The 22,673-nt window shown below is 33.5% G+C and overlaps 1 protein-coding gene across 1 annotated transcript; it reads right to left on the reverse strand.

Moving 5' to 3' along the window:
- Positions 1-20,060: 20,060 nt before the first annotated feature.
- Positions 20,061-21,511, reverse strand: LOC149568796 (serine/threonine-protein kinase AGC1-5-like). Its single transcript, XM_089817623.1, has 2 exons — positions 20,998-21,511; positions 20,061-20,846 (listed from the first exon to the last, which is right to left on the reverse strand). The coding sequence occupies exons 1-2, from the start codon at positions 21,447-21,449 to the stop codon at positions 20,198-20,200; spliced, it is 1,101 nt and encodes a 366-aa protein (XP_089673749.1). The 5' UTR covers positions 21,450-21,511; the 3' UTR covers positions 20,061-20,197.
- Between the last annotated feature and the right edge of the window lie 1,162 nt (positions 21,512-22,673).

Consider the following 22,673-nt stretch of genomic DNA (forward strand, 5'->3'; position numbering starts at 1 on the left):
AACTCTAGTTCTCACCAAAACATAAAGGCACTCCAAGAATTTAGTATTCTAACAACTTAAAACAACACCATATCTATTAGTTCCCACTTTCCACACTAAATATTTAATGTGCATGCAAATTGAATCAAAATACTGCAACTTGAAATAAGGCTAATAAAAAAGTCTACCAAGTTCATAGCATGTAAAAATGCAAATGCAAAATACCTGATTGGCGTATTATAAGAGATGTTGAGCTCTTCTTTTAACCAATTGACAACTAACTGCAAACATGAGATAGAGATCAAGAGGTCAAAAACACAACCAAAATGAAGCTTGGCATGCTCAAGAAAAGATTGAAATTTAATTATGCATTGAAAATAGAAAACAATAGTCCAACCTTTGAAAAATTTGGGGCTGCATAAAGCCTTGAATAACGTTTACTGACAGGTGCAAAGTCCCTTTCTACCTCAACAAGACTGTATGGCTCAATATAGACAACACAAAGATAAAAGTAATTAGATGATTAATTGCACTGGACTAGCACAAATCATTGTTGGTAATGGACAAAATTGTGTAGGCACACAAAATACTAGTACTACAAAACTAGACATAACATTAACATTACATTGTATCACAGAAGAAAACAAAATACCAATGAACCTTAAAGCCAAGTCTGATGAGGTAACTAATTTGAATAAAGATTCCAAGACAAATAAGAAAATAATGGATCCTTGTAGTGGTTGGGATGGAAATTTCAGCAATAATAAGCTGCTTGGATCAGAGACAATAATGATGGAGGTGTTATTGATACTTGGTTTCTCAATTCAGCCATCATAATGAAAATGGTATTTCAGATCGATGTAGCAATCACAAGGTGGAAAAGGAAAATATGTGTGTAAAAGCTGAGGCCATTTCTGAACAACGTTATATTGTACAGGGATCACATGGCATGAGAATAAATAGAAACAAGTTTTCATATGGTGCATATCTTAAAGATTACTATTCAGGTATTATAAAATGTAATGAAGACTATGTTGGTGCCACGTATTGAAAGTCATGTCTATTTTCAGCTTGTAAAGAGAGCAACAAAAGCTATGTGAATGCATCTGAGACTATCAATTCGATTATTTCAAGAAGAAATAGAAGCAATATGTGCAAAAGTGGACAAGAGATGCTACATAGAAAACAATCAAAAGAATATGCTTCAGATCTTATATTGATCTTGTTTGAAATAAAGGAAAGATCTCATCAAACATATGTTCAACAAGAGCAAATGGTAAAGCTTGGGAAGCATAGTTTGAGCAATTAATCAAATAATCAAAGGGAAAATAATCATAATGGAGCCTCAACTAGCAAAGGTAAAAATAGGTGAAATAAGAAATACCCAGATCCAGCTCAATGGCAAACTATCAAATACTATTAGCCAAACTATTAGTCATATTTCAATATTATATAAGAATGGGATGCCAAGCAAATGCCTTATGACAAAGCAATCCTAGAGAATATATTTGTCAATGACAAAAATCAACTACAATGCTTAGTTCAAGTCCTATTAAAAATGATAAACTTTAATATTACCATTAGTCAAAGTGTACACTATCATATTTTGGATTGTATAGTGTTATCTAAAACATTACCATTGTACAATCAAACCTAGAAAAAATAATTCATTGATATGAATTGTGGAAATCTGATATCGCTAAATGAGAAATCTATCTAAAAATAGAATGCCAATGTGAAAGCAATCCCAAAGAATATATATTTGTCAATGCTAACAATCAACTATAAGCATGAAGTTTCCAATTGAAACTAAACTATAAGCATGATACTCCAAACAAAATGTGTGATTGTGTGATGAAACAATATGTGCAATTATAACTAAGTGTCATCTAGTGGTTCTATCTTGCAATTGTAAACATGATTTGCCAAAATATTTTGGGCATGAGAGCCTCAAACATAAATTCTATCATGGAAATGGTTCTATCTTGCAACCATAAACATAACAAGAGTGTCACTCTATAACTCTATCTCGTAACCAGACACATGATCTCCAAAATCTTTGGGAGTTCAAATGCATACATTCTATCTTATAGAAATCTTAGTTGGTATGACAAGGGCCATGATCTAACTAATCCAAGTGAGCCCTTTAGTAGTTTCCTTTTCAAATAGACATGAGCCTTAATGGCATGCATCTTCATAGCACATGGATCCTATAGTTTGCTAATAGTTAGAACATTTATTTGATTGGTTTTCATCAAATGATTTAGTTGCAAAAGGCATACAATCCTGCAATTCATATAATCAAGAATGGCCATGGCGTACATTAACTCTTACTATACATATTGTAATACTTGTTTTAAGGCCCTTTATCTTAGGAACCACACTTCTCTTTGATGGATTTGCTAAGCAAGATAAAAAAACTTACACAAGATTTGTTGAAGAAATGTACCATCAAATAGCAAGACACATGAATTTACAATGAAAAACATGATTATGAACTGCAATTATAGATGCATCTAGCTTATGTAGATTTGACAGTCCCTTTTTGCATAAGTACTTCATTGAATTGATTTTACACACTTCATACTCAAATATCCAACACTTATACAACATACTCTTTTACAAATGATTTGTATTTTTGTTTACATCCTTTCACCTCAATGAATCAAGTAAGTCAGCTCCAAAAGTGACCATTGGATGAAAAATGAAATGCGACATTGGTTGGCTTCAAATAGGTGCATCATGAAAATAAATGAACTATGACTTGAAATAAGTGTATTATGAATCAACATATAATAAAGTAATTTTAACATCAAACCATAATAGATTGAAGAGCGTGAAAGAAAAACATGTAGCATAGGTTACCACAAGAAGACATAAACATGTACCATAGGTCACAACACAAAGACAAAAAAAATTTATGCCAAAAACCCAATGAAGGAAAGAACATCAAAAGTTAACTCAAATTATATGAAATGTGGATTACAATATTTATTTTAAGTCTCACTTCTTAAGGAGGCACATTGTTCCTTGATGGACTTGTTGAGCATGATAAAAAGTTATATGTATTCGTTGAAGCGATATACTATCAACCAACAATATGCACGAGGTTTGCAACGAATAACAAGATTATGAATTGTAGTGATTGATGCATCTGGCTTATTTTATAGGCTTCATACTTAGAGATCTAACACTTACAGAACACACTCCTTCACAAATAATTTATCCTATTTATATCCTCAACAAAATCTCAATACATTAATTAGGTTGGTTCCAAATGTGATTATTATATGAAACATATAATGCACATAGGTGATCTTCAGATAGGTGCATCATGAAGAAAAATGTGTTGCGGATCAACCCAATATAACCATTGTGTTCTGCAAGATCTATATACCAACAAATCACTTGTTTGGCATGGATTAGCCATCATTGTAGCATCCTAAAATATGTGGTCGCCTTTCTCTTAGTGCCAAAAACTAGTAAGAAGAAGAGTCTAAACCAAACATAGGAGCACCTAGCCAAAATTGAGGGGTTTAGGAAAACTAAATACCATTTTCTTGGAAAAAATCTTTACATGAGAGAAAAACTCAAATAAGGAAGTGATATGTGGAAGGGAACCTCTAAACCTTTACAAAAAGAACTAATGAAGTATATGATAAGTACTCAAACATAAAATAGACCAACGAAGACATGCATTAATCTAAAAATGGATCAACTCAATACATGCATTCGGCTAGTTCATACCTTCAAATTCTACAAAAGTTTTCATATATGGTTTGAATGAAAACCTTCGATACACTCTCCGACTGTTAAAACACAGTGTTAAACCTAGCAATGATAGCTTCCTTATCGTTTATTGCTTGGATATTGATTCAAGGAATCTGACACCTCCTCATGTGTGTTGTTGCTCGACACCAAAATTCAGGGCAACACCATCTCTCAGCTAAGTTACCTAAAAATTGTGATCATATCAAGGATTAATAACTGAAACCCTAAAAATTCTTGGACAAGAAACTAAAACGTTGAGTTAAAAAAAGTTGCGGCCATATTTACAATAGCCATTATTTGCAATAAATTGTTATGGTTGGAGATCATAAATATACATTTAATAATATACCTGGATTCTAAGCAATGGAAGACGCTGGCCTTCAAAATTGTCAGCTCCATCGAGGGCGAGCAGTTCTTCCCCAGTTGGAGTAACTTGTGCTACAGTGAAATCTGCAATGCTCAACTCTTATGCAGTTGCTTCAATCAAATCCACACCCCAATCGTTGCAAAGGATGTGAGCTCGTCACTCTCTGAGAACCCCTCACAAATCGCCTCAAGTCTACACCTAGTTTAAAACATATGGAAACTTTGAACATATGCGAATAGTATTTCATTTTAAAACATAGGCCCCCATGTTGGTCAAAATTTTTACCAACATAGGCCCTGTGTTGGTCAAAATTTTGACCAACACGGGCATAAGTTTCAAAAAAAAGAAATTTTTGCCTATAAAATTTGACCAAACCTAAACAAATTCATTGATGGTCAAAAATTTGGTTGAAAATTGAGGCCTAACTTACTAGTGCCTGCTACTGGGATGGAAGAAATTGAATTTTGATGGAGCCTCAAGAGGTAATCATGGCAAAGCTGGAATAGGATGTATAATAAGGGATGAAAATGGTAACTAGTTAGTAGAAAGATCCAAATGTCTAAACAAGGTGACGAACAATATTACAGAGTTGGAAGTAGTTGAAGAAGGAATTAATCTTAGCATTAAACTCAAAATTAAAAAACTTATGATCGAAGGGGACTCCCAAATTATTATTAACACTCTCAGAAAGGGAGTTACCCCAAATTGGGTGTTGAATTCCAAATTAGAAGATATCATCAAATCACTCTCTGCATTCGAAGAAGTTAGATTTTTGCATATATTCAAAGAAGGCAATAAGGAAGCTAATAAATTAGCCAATTTGGGTACCGATGGCATTAACACCCTATCATTTAATCATATCATAGATTCGTATATTCGATTGAACTCATCATAATTGAATCATACTTATGCGTGTGAATTGGTTTAGTTTAAATTAGGCAAAGTACCTAAATTTTATTAAAATCTTACTTTTGAGTGATCGATATTCCCATGATGAAATCAATAGGAAACTTTGATCATTGGGATGTCCTCACCATTATGTCGCGTTTAGATTTTTCTCTCATCCCTATATATCAGTGTATGCTGAAACTTAATTTTCATTTTATATCGATCAGTGATTGATTTAGATAGAGTCATAGGTTGAGGTCTTGTAAGGAAACTCAGGTGTGGAAACAGCTTCCTACACTAATCTCATAAGGAAAGTATGGTGCAAATCCTTTTAAAATCTTCTACACTTACAGATTCAATATCATGTAAACAACAATATTGCAGCCAACCATGCATACAGAAAATAGATAGAGAAAGAAACACATAACACAAAGATTTTTCGGTGGGGAAAAACCTTTCGGTAAAACAACCCCACCCCTCCAGAACCTGCACAATGTATTATCTTCAACACAAGATTACAATACACTTTCAATGCAAGTTCAACATCAACAATAGAAGACTTCAGCAACACCTCAGTACCTGCAAACTTTCATCTATCACACTATTGCATTACAACATGCAATACCCATTTTTTGAACATCTTAAGACCCAACAAAATGCCCATAATGGAGTTGGGCATTTTTCATGGCTCAACCACCAAGAAACATGCACAATGCCACATGTACATCCAATACCAAGAAAAGGGCATCCATCCCTTGAATAGACAATGACAGCTTGTCATAGAATCTGCCAAAAATAGCGGTCACAAGAGAAGTGTAAGGGAATCCGTCATACCAACCTATTTTTGGCATATTCTCTTACACACACCAACCACTCATTCTTGTGCGCCCAAATAGGCCTCATGTCATAAGATGCTCTTACAACTATCATAGCTCATTCCTTAAATAGCTCTTACGCGTCATAGGAATCTGTCATAACCATTTCAGCCATGATCTCCTTCACACACTTCAAGATGCCAACACATGTAAGTGATCAACATGCCAACTAGACATGTACACTCACATTTACATATTATTTGAAAAAAATACATTTTACAAAATAAATAATAATAAGAATAGGAATTATACAAGGTTGAGACACCTTATTCCTAACATTCTCCCACTTGTCGAACACCTTGTAAGAGCAACAGGAACATAACAGGAACATAACAGGAACTAATCGCTATAGGTCGAAAGGCCCATAGACTCCGAACACCATCTGAACTTCTCAGTGCCCACTAGTTTCGTTAATGCATCTGCAACATTCTTCACAGTATCTACCTTCTCCAAATTTACCTTTCCACCTTCCACCATATCTCTCACAAAGTGAAACTGCACATCAATGTGCTTCGTTCTGGCATGGAAAGTTGGATTCTTCACAAGGCAAATAGCACTTTGACTGTCACACCAAATAGTAATCTGTTCTGCATCAACATCAACATTAGAACACAATCTCTTAAGCCAAATGGCTTCCTTACAAGCATGAGTAGCAGCCATGTACTTAGCTTCTGTAGTGGACAAAGCAACCACAGGTTGTCGCTTACTCATCCAACTAATGGCACCACCAAACATAGTGAACACATAACCACTGGTGGATCTCCTGCGATCAATATCACCTACCCAATCTGAATCCACAAACCCATGAATACAAAATGAATGCGGAGATCCAGAAGAGTTATCATGATAACATATGGAGTAATCTGATGTACCCCTCAAATATCTGAATACTCGCTTAACTGCATCCCAGTGTATCCGTCCAGGATTAGCCATAAACCGACTTAGGACTCCCACTGCTTGGGCAATGTCTGGTCTAGTACAGACCATAGCATACATAAGACTGCCAACTACACTAGCATAAGGTACTCTACTCATGTCCTCCACCTCACTAGGAGATTTTGGACAATCATCTACAGATAACTTTGTTCCCACATAAATAGGAACACATAGTGGTCTACAATCTGCCATGCTAAACCTGTCCAACACAGACTTCACATACTTACTCTGACTCAACCAAAGTTTTCTGTTAGACCTATCTCTACTGATTTCCATACCCAAGATGTACCTAGCTGCCCCAAGATCTTTCATCTCAAAATGTGCTGACAACTGAGATTTAAAATCAAAAATCATGCCCTTACCCTTCCCAAACAGCAACATATCATCAACATATAATGCAAAAATAAGAAGGTGATAATTTTCAACTCTGAAATAAACACAATGATCTGATTTCAATCTTACAAATCCAATTGATAACACAAAGGCATCAAACTTAAGGTACCACATCCTAGGAGATTGCTTCAAACCATATAGAGATTTCTTCAATCTGCAAACAAAGGATTCTTTAGCTTTAACAATGTAGTGCTCAGGCTGTGACATATAAATCTCTTCCTCCAAATCACCATGAAGGAAAGTTGTCTTCACATCCATCTGTTCTATCTCTAAATCATATGATGCAGCAAGAGATAATAGAAATCTAATGGATGTCAACTTTGCAACAAGAGAGAATATTTCACCATAATCTATTCCTTCTACCTATGAATACCCCTTTGCAACCAATCTAGCTTTGTACCTTTCAACACTGCCATCTACACAGAATTTCTTTTTGAACACCCATTTACAACCAACAGGTTTTCTCCCTTTAGGCAAAGGTACAAGGTCCCAAGTTTTGTTTTTCTCTAATGAAGCCATCTCATCATCCATAGCCTCAATCCAGGAACCTGCATCTTCCATGCCCAAAGCCTCTTTCACAGATCTAGGCTCATCAGTGTTAGTAATCAAAGCAAAAGCACAATTGGAATCTAACATAGAATAACCAAACCTTTCTGGTTGCTTTCTTTCTCTCGTAGATCTCCTCAAGGGCTGAGGTTGAGGTTTTTCTTCCTCTTCTTTTGAACTGTCAGAGATGCTAGAGCTCTCCTCATCATTAGACCCAACATTGTCTCTCTGTTCAGTCTTTTTAGGGGTAGGAGGCAACTGAACAACATCTTTTTGCTTTTCTTTTTCATCTGGTTGTAGCACAATAGGAGAAGATGTTAGCTCTCTAAAAATAACATTTCTTCTATACAACACCTTACTAGTCACAGGATCCCAAAGCTTGTATCCTTTCACACTAGCACTATACCCAATGAAAATACATTTAACAGCTTTGTTTTCCAACTTAGATCTTTTCTCCTTTGGAACATATGCATAAGCTTCACAACCAAAAACACAAAGATGTCTAATTGAAGGCTTCTTACCAGACCACACCTTCATGGGTTTCTTACCAACAAGGGCTGATGTAGGAGATCTATTAACCAGATAGAAAGTAGTGGCCACAGCTTCATCCCAAAACCTTTGTTCTAAACCAGCTCCACTAAGCATACTCCTAGCCTTCTCCATCAGTTTCCTATTCATTCTCTCTGCAACTCCATTTTGCTCTTGGGTATAAGGAGTTGTCTTATGCCTCTCGATACCTTGTTCTTTACAGAATTGTTCAAACTCTGCTGAGCAAAACTCACCACCATTGTCAGTTCTCACACACTTAATCTTCTTACTAGTCTGATTCTCTACAAGGGCTTTAAATTCCTTGAATCGACTAAAGACTTGTGTCTTACTTTTAAGGAAATAAATCCATGTCCTTCTACTGTAATCATCTATGAAAGATACAAAAAATACAGACTTGGAGATCGAAGAAACTTTTACAAGACCAAATAGATCAGAATGAATAAGATCCAAAACATCAGAAGATTTGTGAGAACTAGAGTAAAAATGAACATGATTTTTTTTACCATATACATAGTGTTCACAGAAGTCGAACTCGAGATTGCAATCATTTAACCCCTCAATGAGATTTTTCTTTTTCAGGGTTCTGAGACCCTTCTCACCAATGTGGCCAAGTCTCATATGCCACAACATTGTCTTTTCTGCATGAAGCTTTCCTTCCAAAGTGTTTGCATTGCCATCGGAACCAATAACCACAGAATTCTTCACTGCTTGTTCAGATGGTGAGGATGAAGAACTGTTACATAGAGGAATACATGCATCTAGTTGAAACAAAGTACCTCTCCTAGTACCCTTAGCAAGCACCATCGATCCTCTAATAATCTTACATCCTTCTTTCAAAAAAACAACTTGCACACCTACATCATTCAGCATACTTACAGATAATAGGTTTCGTGCCAAACCTAGAATGTGCATAACTCCATTGATTCCCTTTACTCATCCATCAGGAAATTTGATAGTGACCCTTCCGCGTCCAACTATCTTCAGGTGAGAATCATCACCCAAGTACACCTTTCCACCATCGAACTCTTCATATCTTGAGAACCAGTTTCGATGAGAGGTCATGTGAAAAGATGCACCCGAGTCAACCAACCACACATCATCAGATGCATGGGCTGCCAAAGCTACGATGAATTCATCGCCATCTTCTTGAGATTTTTCAGAACCAGAATCTGAGGCTTTCTTCTTCTTCTTAGGCTCTTTACAGTCTTTACGGAAGTGCCCAGTCTTTTCACAGTTCCAACATTTTTCCTTGGACTTATTGGAAGTCTTTGACTTCCCACAGGATTTGGATCTACCCTTATTGTCAGACTTATTGTCATTTTTCTTTCCTCTTTCCATGGATCTCCCACAAACAGCAAGGGCTTCTTTTTTCAAAATGGAAGCATTTCTTTGCATCTCCTCTAATAGCAGTGAAGACACCACATCATCCATTTTGAAGGTGACTAATGTGCTTCTAAGAGCCATCACAAGATGGTCTCATGAATATGGTAAAGAACACAAAAGTGTGTAGCAACGATCCTCCTCCTCTAACTTGACACCAGCAGATGTCAACTGTGCAGCCAGCTGATTAAATGCATTTAAATGATCCGTTAAGGATCCACCTTCCTCCATTCGCAGAGAATACAACTTCTTCCTCAAGAATAAATTTTTCACCAAAGATTTGGCCTGATACACGACCCCAAGTCTCTCCCACAAACTATATGCAGTTTTCTCATCTAGAACATTCAGAAGGACTGCATCAGTTAAACAGAGTCTTATGAGACCCTTAGCTTTACGATCTTTGATATCCCAATCTGCTTGAGTTATAGTTGTTGGTCTTGTAGCGCTTGTAGTCACTTCCCATAGGTCACGATCTTCCAACATGTCTTCCATCTTGAGTTTCCACAACTCAAAATTAGTGCCATTAAATTTCTCCACCTCCATTCTTCCATATGATGAACTCGCCATCTTAATCTGTAAATAAGATTCAGGATGCTTTGAACAAGACTCCTATTCAACTTGAGATTAGCTCAAAAAACCCTACCCAACAACTAGGATCAAAAGTTGATCAAGCTCTGATACCACTTGTAAGGAAACTCAGGTGCGAAAATAGCTTCCTACACTAATCTCATAAGGAAAGTATGGTGCAAATCCTTTTAAAATCTTCTACACTTACAGATTCAATATCATGTAAACAACAATATTGCAGCCAACCATGCATACAGAAAATAGATAGAGAAAGAAACACATAACACAAAGATTTTTCGGTGGGGAAAAACCTTTCGGTAAAACAACCCCACCCCTCCAGAACCTGCACAATGTATTATCTTCAACACAAGATTACAATACACTTTCAATGCAAGTTCAACATCAACAATAGAAGACTTCAGCAACACCTCAGTACCTGCAAACTTTCATCTATCACACTATTGCATTACAACATGCAATACCCATTTTTTGAACATCTTAAGACCCAACAAAATGCCCATAATGGAGTTGGGCATTTTTCATGGCTCAACCACCAAGAAACATGCACAATGCCACATGTACATCCAATACCAAGAAAAGGGCATCCATCCCTTGAATAGACAATGACAGCTTGTCATAGAATCTGCCAAAAATAGCGGTCACAAGAGAAGTGTAAGGGAATCCGTCATACCAACCTATTTTTGGCATATTCTCTTACACACACCAACCACTCATTCTTGTGCGCCCAAATAGGCCTCATGTCATAAGATGCTCTTACACCTGTCATAGCTCATTCCTTAAATAGCTCTTATGCGTCATAGGAATCTGTCATAACCATTTCAGCCATGATCTCCTTCACACACTTCAAATGCCGACACATGTAAGTGATCAACATGCCAACTAGACATGTACACTCACATTTACATATTATTTGCAAAAAATACATTTTACAAAACAAATAATAATAAGAATAGAAATTATACAAGGTTGAGACACCTCATTCCTAACAGGTCTGGGTTTGGCTCTATGGATTCCAACATTAGTCTTTATCATGCCTTTGAAACTGCACAATGGTTTTTTGTGGCCTGACAAAACCAGAGAGGTGGAATCGGCTCCTCTGGCCAATTGACGACATGAGTCGGGTAGCTATTAGTGAGGCTTTAGGAGAAGGGATCTTCAGCTATGAATACTCCTGGAGGACTAATAGTGACATAGTAGGGCTTTGGGTGGGTTGTTTACCCAGGGCGGGAGTAGAGAAGTGGGATATTATCAAGTTAACCCATAATATGTTCGATCCATGTTGGTTAGTAGGTTTGGAAATTTCTCTCACCAATATCGATGCCAAGCTCTGTATCCCCCTCCCTGAGTATTATATGGAATTTGATGTAGATAATCCAAAAATTGGTAGGAGTCCTAGATGTCCATGCTTGGCAATTAGGGTTAATGTCAAGTTCTTTTGTGAATGGTTAAGAATGGAGTTGAGTATTAACTTCTTGTTAAGGTGGAAGGGAATTGTTGAAGGCCCTAGTAGGGAATGGTTAACCAACTACCTAAGAATATATGACGCCTACTTTCATTCGGATGTAGACTTTTCAAACTTGGAAGAAGTGGAATTTTGTATGCCCAATTATGATAAAACAAGCAGGGGAAGAACTACATTCGAATTCCCTCCAAGTTCAAAGGCCTCCTCGCTGCATGAAGCATCAAAAATTATTCTGGTCTTTAAAAGAACTTGATAATCTCATGTACTGCGGTTCACTATTATATCGACCCAAAATTTTGCAGTGTGGGTCATTTTGTTGGTTATATCAACCCATAATTTTGGTTTTGTGCTCAATTAGTAGTATGGCTTCTTTCTATAGATGTCTCTCTCAAATACAACTTAGGTTAAATTACTACATGCAAGCGAAATGTAATAGTGTCCCCTCTTATTTTATCAAGGGCATTTTGAAACTATATATATCGAATTTTATAATAAAGATATATGTTACGTAGCTAATATTTTGCCTCTTCCTCTGGTATCAATTGCAGTCTCTGGGATGCAGCCTGTCCAAAATTTTCGTGTTTGGAATGCATTGAATTAGCGTTAATTTCTATTAAATTTCTTCTGATTTGGCATTAATCAGTTTACAATTTTGCGCATTTATTCAAAACAATGTATATGAAATGCATATGTAATTTACCTCTCATTCCACCATGATAGGATTTTTTAAGTGTTTCCTCCTCATAAGTTTCGTAGTGGTTTGCTCCCCCTGTCAAAGTTGTAATTTGTATTATTACCCCTAATAATCATTCATTCTGTTAATCATCACATTATGCATTAATCATGATAAAATAATAATTTATAATCTCATACTCTAATCTCTGATAATTTTTCAATATATCTTTTAATATCAGTAAATAATAAGAAAAAGTGATTAAAAATAATAATTAAATATTTTTGAATTCTAATAATAATGAAATCTATAAACTACTAATTATTGTTTATAATATCTTTATGGATCGAGCCATCATAATCTAATATTAAGGAAGTGATGGAATTCTTTACTTTCCTTAACCCCTAACATTTAGATTGGTTGTGGTGATATGTATACAGAGATCAGGTTTCTATTTTCCCTTTATCCTCATGTCAGTATGATAAACACATATATGAATTTTTGATCTATAAGATTGTAATTTACTGGGGTATGCCCCTTTTACTTATGTATAATATAGGACTTCGGTCCCGAGCAAGACTGGAGGTTTTCTTTCCCCGTTCTTTCCTACCAATGCCCGTCAGAATGGTGGATAGCTTGTAATTTTGATTTAATTAATAAAAATCAATCATGGCTACGACTGTTTATCGATCAAAAATAATAATAATAATTTTTTCGATGGTTTTTTTTAAATGATTATTTTTTCATATTTGATAAATTGAATTTAATTGTAAAATATTGAAATTATTGAATAGGTTTGTTAAGCAATATTCAAATTTCCTAAATACTATAAATTTTATATCTATGTTTTAATTTTCAAATTTTTTATTTTTGTATTTTCATTTTAAAAGAACTTATATTTACATTATTTAATGTTCATTCGATATTTTTCTCTTAAATCTCATCTCCTATCGGCGCACTTGTTGCATGTACAAAAGCATGCGACTGCTAGTATAATTTATTATAGAAGAGCTCCAATTTGAATTCATCAAAGAATTTAATAGTCGTATAGATACTAATATTTCATATTACTTTTTGTAATATATGTTCCTTAACCACTAACCAATATTGCATATACATATCTTTTAATTTATGAAAGATTATTGCTTTGAAGTTATTTAGACCTAGAAGATTCTTATATTCCAAAGAAAAATAAATTAACTCACCTTATTCCAAAAAAAAAAACTAACATTGAATATTAATCACCATTTTCCATTCTCTCCTCATATAGATAAAGAAATGAAATAATGTATTTGACATTAGACACAATATAACTTTACTTTTACAATAAATTATACTCTTATAGATATTGTTAGATATTTTGAATTGAAAATAATAGTCTTCCTTTTTAGAGTGGAATGTGATGAGCACAAAATTATATCCACCTAGCCAAAGTGGGCATTTTTCAGGTGCTTGCCTTCCTATTAAATAATCCTCCTAGTAACTCTTCCTTATTAGTACTTGTCAGTAGGCTAGTGATTAAAATTTTTGGTTTGTATGACTCAGAAATAATTGATTTTGACTTTTTTTATCAAATTGATATGTTGCATAGCATGAATGCAAGATTTTTAACTTTATAATTTGTAGAAAATATTTTACTAAGATTTAATTGGGTGAATTCATTTAGCTCTTATATTGGCCTGGTTAACTCTTATATTTGATTTTTATTCAGGTAAATGTGATTCATTTTTAATTTTTTTTAATGTAAGTGGGTTGGTTTATATTTTTATATTTTTATAATACATTTTTTATAATATAATTTATGTCATTCAATTAAAAATACTAAAACAAATATTTCTTATATTATATAATCATTTAGGAAACATTATTATTATAAAAATATTATAATGTATTTGTAATATAATAGTATCACATGATATATATGCAATAAAACATATATATATATATATATATAAAGAATAATATTAATAAATAATATATAAATTATAACTATAATTAATACCATTATAAAAAAATATAAATATATAATATTTTTATTGTATATTTTAATTAATTAAAATATTTTATAAACTATAATAAATTTATTAAATTAAAACTATATTTATATAAAAATTAAAGGCAAGTACTAAGCCACTATGTGACACATTTTTTAGTTACTAATCAAGATGAGGTAGGGGAATCTCATGGCCCCTTAGAGTAGTAGGGCAAACTCATTAAACTTTATCAAAAAAAGAATGAAATTTCAAACTTTTAGTTTTCTTCTAAATAGTGATTTTGTGTAGTTGCAAAATGATAAATTAAATATGTCTTGTATGACTATCCTTAAACATTACATACTAAGGAAAAAAGATACATACTAAGAAAAAAGTAAATTTACTTTGACTATATATATATTATAAAGAAACTATCTCTACTAATATTGTATCTGCTATTTAAACTTGTACAACTCCTACAATTAAATACATCAAATTACTATATATTTGATGTTTTTAAACACATTAGATTAAATAAAGAAAGACATTGTGACCTAACATGATTTATACAAAGATGAACTTTCATCGTATTAATTCGTATTAATTTGTAATCATACATCCACCTTGTAATCTTCCCACAGTACATAATCCATTCTCAACGAGAAGTCAAACTAGGAGAATGTTATGTTGGGTTTTATACAATCCATCTTTGAAATATCCGTCTCATTCCCGCAAACGTTTGTTTCCAACCGAGACAAGTCTAAAGTCTCCCCACGTGATTTTACTGAGCAGAAGTCTTCACACGTCAATTAATTAATCAAAATTAAATAAAGGAATAAACTTTTTTCAATCATCGCTCGTATCTTAGTCACAATCTGAATAGATGTTAAGGGTGTACCACCAAAATTCAAGTGGCGATTGTGTTCATCATAAATTGCACGAAGACAATTTCTATCATTGTTCAACTTAAATATGACAAAGAGGTTTTATTTTTATTTTTCCGTCTCTTCTTAAGAGAAATGTGTTTTTTACTTGATGTGATAAATTTTGAGAGTTGAATATTAAACGATATTAATGATTTCAATTTTTGTAGTTAATTTTCTTTCAAAATAATTACTTAATATGTTAAAGATAGCAAATTTTTACAATCAATGTGTGTATCATATTTAATTATTTAATTATGTAATTTATTTATCAATTTTTTTCACCGTCAGCATTTTAAATCATACTCTTTAAAATTAAGAAAGTAATATAAAAATGCATAAAGTTGTACTAATACAACAAGTACACTAGAAACTTTTTGTGAAGTAAGATCCCTAACCATATGATTCAGTTTATCATGGTCAAGCAATTTTGAACTCATTTTTTATTGTGTTCTTTTAAATTGAAAACAATTTAAAATTATATTATATTATACAAGTTCATATTAGAAAATTTATGTAATAATATAATATTATATAATAAATATTAGAAATGTATTCTTTTAACATCCCCTCCGGATGCTACTAGCTATATACATATTATAAATTTATATAATATATATAGATAAAGTCGAGATATATCAAAGATTTAATTTACACAAAAAATACTCATATTAAAAAATTAAAGCCTTGATATCTCTCAGCTTTATATATATATATATATATATATATATATATAGTTTATTAAATCTAATACTATACAAATCTATAATTTGATTTAATAAACTTAAGAGGTCATTGTTTAACAATTAATGAAGAGTAACGTAATTTCATATTTTACACATCTTATCTATTCCATTTCATGTAATAAAAATTACAGGGACAAATTAGTTAAAATGATAATTAGTCATTAAACTAATATTTCTTGATCATATTAAATTTAAATGCTTATATAATTATAATATTCATTCTTTATTACATATGTTGTATATATTTTAGGAGAGTATTTTATTGTTCTTACATTACTAATAATCATTCTAATGTTTATTAAATTTTACTAATTATTAACAATTAACATTGTTAAAATAATAAATTAACTTACTATTACACATAAGTACAATTAAATGAATAAATTTATAAAGCTATTACTAGTGTTTATATGTTTTATGTTGTTTTAATTATTTTAAATCTTAGTCAATAGAATAAAAAAATATATACAAATGAAAAATCAAATAAATGATTTATACTATAGCTATTTTAGTTATATTCTAATTATTTTAAAAACTTAATTAAATTATTATTAAATTTTAAATTGCAACGGCAAGTACATGCCACTATGTGGCACTTGTTTTTACAGTAGAAAGAACTGAAAAAGCTAGGTTATAAAGAAATCTAGATAATATGGAAAGTGTGGTTGGTTTACAAGATATTAGCCCATTTCAAAATGCAATGAGGTCAACCCTTGAAATTCGCAAGAAAATTTACACCATGTTACAAGTTGTTCTGGCCCTTTTAGGGCACAAGTATCATTGGTTGCCTTCTACATTGACTGGGATTTCTTGTTCTCACCACCTATTGCATCAAATCCCTCTAATTTTTTATGCCACATAATATTTAATACTCAAGAAAGTAGAGAAAATGATATCATTGTCTTAGACATATTAACTATATTCCCTAACGCTTGTTTTTACTTAATGCCACAACAAAGATTCAACAGAGATTGTTTCATCCGATTAAAAAAGAGTTGTTTGTAAAAAATAACATAACCTATTAATCCCATACATTCTTCAGACCGAATTCTCAACGATATGTAAAATTGTCATGAGCGAACTATGTTGAGATTTTGCAGGGCAAGTGTGTGGATGTGATTCTGGTCGAAGTTAAAAAAATCAATGTAGATAACTTTGTCTCACATTTGATGCAAACATTTGTTTCTAGCTTTGACAACTCTACAGTCTTCCCACATGATTATACTGAACACAAGTCTAATGCAAAGGTTTTGATGACAATTATCTTACTCACAAGAAAAGTTAAAATCAAAAGATCTGTTATACAAATTAAAGGTACTAAAAATTGCATCCATAGAAGAAACCATTTCAATCATCACTCATATTGTTGAAGGGATTTTATTTTTTAACTTTTTCCTTAGATTTTATTTATTGGGTACGAACACATTGATTAATTTTTTGAGTTTTAAGGATTTAAAAATTAAAAGATTGTTTTCTGTTAAATCTGTTTGGATGTTATTTTGATTTTTTTTAATATGATCATGTAATAGATTTTATTTTAATATTATTTTAGTGCAACTTATTATTTGTATAAAATATAAATGTCAGAATATATAAATATAACGAAAAAATTACATATGTTTTTGATATACTTGTATCATAAAAATGAAGATTAGAAATTATTATATTATAGTAATATAAGAAAAATCTTACATTATCTTTCAATTTTAATTTGATTAATAAAATGATTGTTGATCATCAATTTATTTAATATTTAACTTTTATTTAATCTATATCTCGATAAGATTTTAAAACGATCATTCCAACACAATATATTATAAGATATTTTTTTGTTTATTATATATTTTATTTTGTAATATAGTCATATAGTACTGAATTAAAGATTGTTCATTACAATAAAAAATAATTAAAAAAATATTATAAATACAAAATATTTTTAAAAATAAATTATTAGTATCTTATTCTCTCACTATACATACATGGTACAAGTATTTGTTTCTATTACTATAATATAGCCATACCAACATCACCATTCAACATTCGATACATAGATTGGATTATCTTATTGAAAGAAATAAGCACTATAAATGGAAATGGTTTCTTAACAAATTCAAATCCAAGTTGTATGTGTGGGAAAGTAAGTACTTATCTCTAGCTGGCAAGATTGAAGTGGTTAATCGTATTTTTTTGGCTTCTCATGTCTATTATTCTTCATGTTGGATGCCATCCAAAAAATGTTATAATGATCTTACTAAACTTATTCGAGGCTTTCTATGGTCTAAATGGAGCGGTAATGCTGGTTATACAGTTACTTCATGGTTGCATTGTATTCAACCTAAATCTAAGGGTGGCTTGGGCTTATTGGACCCTCAAACTCAAGGGGTTTGCCTAGCTGCCAAGTGGATAATTAGAATTATTGATGGGGAGGAACCTTGGAAGAAGTTGGTTCGGTTCCGTATTTCTCTAGCATCTGCTTATAATAGATGGCAATCAGTTAGATGGGTGGATAAAATTCTATTGGCTCCTTCCTTTCAAATTAAAGCTTCCTTTCCTTTGCAGTCTATCTCGAAAGCTTGGCAGTCAGTTTGCAAGTTTTTGAATTGGAGAAATCCTTCCTTACAGCATGGTTTCAGTTTCAGCGATTCTTCTATTTGGTGGAACAAATTGGTTCAATATCATGAACAACCTCTTGTTGTAACTTTTCATAAACATGCTCATTATCTTTTTAAGAAAGGAGTTCGTAAGTTCAAAGATTTGTGGGACTTCAATTCTCTTGATTGGGCGTCTTGGACAACCATTAAACACAGTTTTCTTTTGCACAGCAGGTTCAAGGACTTTATTATATTTGTTAAATCACTAGTCCCTATCAAGCTTGCCATGAAAATCTGCACTCCATTGGAATGCAACTTTTCAAAGGACTAGTCATGGCTGTCTACTCATCAATTTGGCCACTTCCCCCTCAGGAAAATCTATTTAAATCTTGTGCCGCCAATGCCTTTAAATCCACGACTTACTAATAAATGGAATTGCAAATTCAATGAAACCACTTGGAGTAATTTGAGTGCCCAGATCTGGCTTTCTAAAGCTGAGGCTAATGCTCAACTCTTGGCTTGGAAAGTTTTACATTTCAAATTGCTAGTTGGTAGTAGGTTGAGATGTTTGTTGACCCAACCTGCTAAATGCCCGTTTTGTTTGCGAGAGGAAGATATGAAACATCTCTTTTGGGATTGTATATGGGCTAAGAAAAAGTGGACTGCTGTCTTCACCTTTCTTCCAACTATCTTCGAACATTCTTTAAGTTGGAAGGAAGCTATTTTTGGTATTAATCTTAAAAGTAATATTGTGAGCGACTCTTTGCGGCAGATCATTTTACTTAACATTTGGAAGTGCAGATGTAGGGCTATATTTTCTAATTCTACAATGCATCTTGAAAGAGAAATTTTTCAGTTTTACTCTGACATCATTTTCCAGACAATTTTTTTGTGTAACCTTTTGCAGGGAGGACCCAAGGCCCAGTTGAAGATCAGTAACCAGCTTAAAAGAATTAAATACCAGTTGCTACAGCTTTTCAAAAGAGATGTATTTTGCTCGAAGGAGCTTCAACGAATGTTAACATTCAAGCTGTAATGTTCGTTGTTCGGTTGTAGCTCTTTAGAGCTGGTTATGTTAACATTCAGCTGTAATGTTCTTTGTTTGGTCGTAGCTCTTTAGAGCCGGTTAGTTGTTGATTGGTTGTAGCTCTTTAGAGCCGGTTAGTTGCTGATCATGCTGTCCACTTTATGAACTTTTAGAATTTTTTATTGACTTTTTGTATATTATTCTTTTTGCATTATTCAATAATAATAATAAAAACATCATCATTCAACATTTGATACATAGATTGGATTATCTTATTGAAAGAAATAAGCACTATAAATGGATATTTATTCAGAATACCGTCCAAATTTCAAAGTACTCCTTCAAATTATAATCTTTCTTATCAGTTAATATAATATTATTGAAGGAAGTCTCTGATCAACTCTAAATGTATTGAAAAAAGAAGAAGAGTTGAATATATCGAAGGATTCATATAATCTACACATATGGACAACAAATACAGGGCAATGCGAGAACATGAGCTGGAGCAGGGGAGAGGACAGCATATCGTCTCAAAACTCCCCGAATATGAAGTCGCTACTGTTGTCTTTTTCGATCTCACCTTCCACAGAGTTGTAGCTTTTCATGTCCGCTTCTTCGTCTTCCACTGAGCGAAAAGTGAGAGGATGTTCAGCGGAGAGCGGCGGCACAAAAGGCGGCCTCGAAACAAACTGCAGCTGATCCCATTTCAAACCCCGAAAGAAGGGGTGGCTTTTTATTTCCATTCTGTTCAGCCGCTCTGTTTGGTCTTTTGCAAGGAGGCCCTGAATAAGATCGTCTAGAGAGGAGGATGATGAGAAAGAGGGATCTTTGCTCATAATATTGACGAAAGTGTCCTTTCTACTACGCCCCCTGAAAGGCGTCGTCCCGTGACTCATTTCGTAAAGAAAGACGCCGAAAGACCACCAGTCGACGGGGTAGGAGTGCAATTTTCCCCACAGAACCTCCGGTGCCACGTACTCCTCTGTGCCCACAAACGAACGAGATCGCCATTCTCTATACTCGCCTTGCTCGGATATGAGGCGCAGCGACAGATCGAAATCGGTGAGCATTATGTGCCCGCTATCTTGCACCAGAATGTTCTCCGGCTTCAGATCTCTGTACACTATTCCTTTCTCGTGCAGATACTCCAACGCTGCAATCACCTCCGCCGCGTAGAATCTGCTCATGGATGAAAACCCGTCATCTTAAAAGTTGGACTTTTCAATTACCTACATCAATCTAACGCCTTTAAAAATTCGAGCAAAAGAAATTATAGATTGGACATTCACCAAAGGCAAAGTTATAATTCGGAATTATAAATCATGCTCACCTTATAGTGGACTCTGAGAAAGTTTTACTTGGTTGCCTGTGCCTGAGGACGTTAATATCTCCTCCAGAGCAGTACTCCATGGCCAGAAACGTATGACTCTCCGACTCAAAGTGGGCAAGCAGAGACGGCAGAAAGGGATGATCCAAAGACGACAAAATATCCTTCTCAGTAGCTGCCAGTTTGCAGGCATTTCTCTGTTGAAGAAGGCCCTTGTCCATCACCTTCACAGCAAAAACTCTGTTGCTGTGGCGATGAACAGCCAGGAAAACCGTGCTCATGTGACCTTGGCCCAGGCGCTTCAGCAGCCTGAGATCTTCGTAGGTGGAACCATCAACAAATTGAGATTCACAGTGGAACAACTCGGCCTCCATTTTTGCATTCTCTTCTCTTCTCGTCCCCCTTACAAACTCCTCTGGCCGGAGTAGGTGAATTTGTACAGAATTGAAGGACATTATTGGTGGTGTGTCCAATTAATTGTACGAAAACCCATCGCCCACACGGCAGGCAAATTCAGCCGCCAATGTCAGAAATAGCTGGGGCCGGCGGAGACTAGAAAATTCAGTCCTTTTCAATATGCTTAATCCCTTCCCCAAACCAAGGGTTTTATAATGTCTCATACACCTTAATTCAGAGAAATCAAAATGAATTCCTGATATTCCTATATGTGGTTTTTGAGTCAAAATGAATTCATTTACAACTTCTCTTTTTTCATTGCAATCTAACAATAATTTTCTACTAGATATGAAAATTTAAATTTGGGAAGAAGATTGCATATAGTTTATATAATATCATATTAGATTAATTTACTATGGATAATGATTCAAAATCAATATAATTTGTTCACGTCAATACATGAATTTTAGTTATTGCATTGTAAACGGTATAATCAATGATGCCACAATCAACCTAAAAAATAATAAATTTATTAAGACTTTTAAAATAAAATAAGGATAAGAGAGCAGAAAAAGATCTACAAGCTCAAAATTTTAACTGATATCTGCATCACACGGATCTATTTCAAATGCAGGTAAATGAAAGCAGCTGGGCAGTCACCGTTGATTGATTAAAGTTTCACATGCAATAGCACTTGGCAAGAAGACCTACTTTAAGGCTAAAAGGAAGATTGTTTCTTTTTCTCTAACTGTGTTCATCCTTCTCAATAAAAGATCAAACTATTATCTTTTTGTCGCAAAACTGATCAATGCCACCAAAGCCGTTTTCCCTTGAAGGATTCTCATCCAGAGGTCTGAGATTGTAAAAGTAGGACCCACGTTAAGAAATTTGTCCGTAGATTCTGACAATTAGATAAAAGAAAGTCAAGCTTGGTAGGGAAGGTGTATTAAATTTTGTGCTTCATTCTTTTGTTGGCTGCTCTGTTTTTTAAATTGTCATTTTATGCGAGTCTGATGATGGTAGACTCTAAATATCTTCCCATCCGTTCTCCCGCATCTAATCTTTCTGAGATATTTATATTTATGTGCTGCTTTAATTATTTGTATGGATGTAGTGTTTTATTTTATATATGACAATTGATGGATAAATAAAGTTCTTTTGTTTAATATATTATTAGTATACAAATAAATATATGTTCTGTGCATAGTACATTTAAAAAGTTGATGTTTACATACAATTCAATCTAGAAGCTATCATTATCTAATAGATAATCTTTATTTTCA

Source organism: Cupressus sempervirens, chromosome 3 (assembly GCF_028749045.1).
Source record: "Cupressus sempervirens isolate cs-2001-9-10 chromosome 3, ASM2874904v1, whole genome shotgun sequence".
NCBI lineage: Eukaryota > Viridiplantae > Streptophyta > Pinopsida > Cupressales > Cupressaceae > Cupressus > Cupressus sempervirens.

Excerpts from the sequence above, each read along its gene's own strand:
- LOC149568796 (XM_089817623.1), bottom strand. The coding sequence starts at position 21,449 with ATGTCCTTCAATTCTGTACAAATTCACCTACTCCGGCCAGAGGAGTTT. Across the intron at positions 20,847-20,997 it reads TTCTCAGAGTCCACTATAAG|ATTCTACGCGGCGGAGGTGA; the intron begins GTGAGCATGATT and ends ATCCATGAGCAG.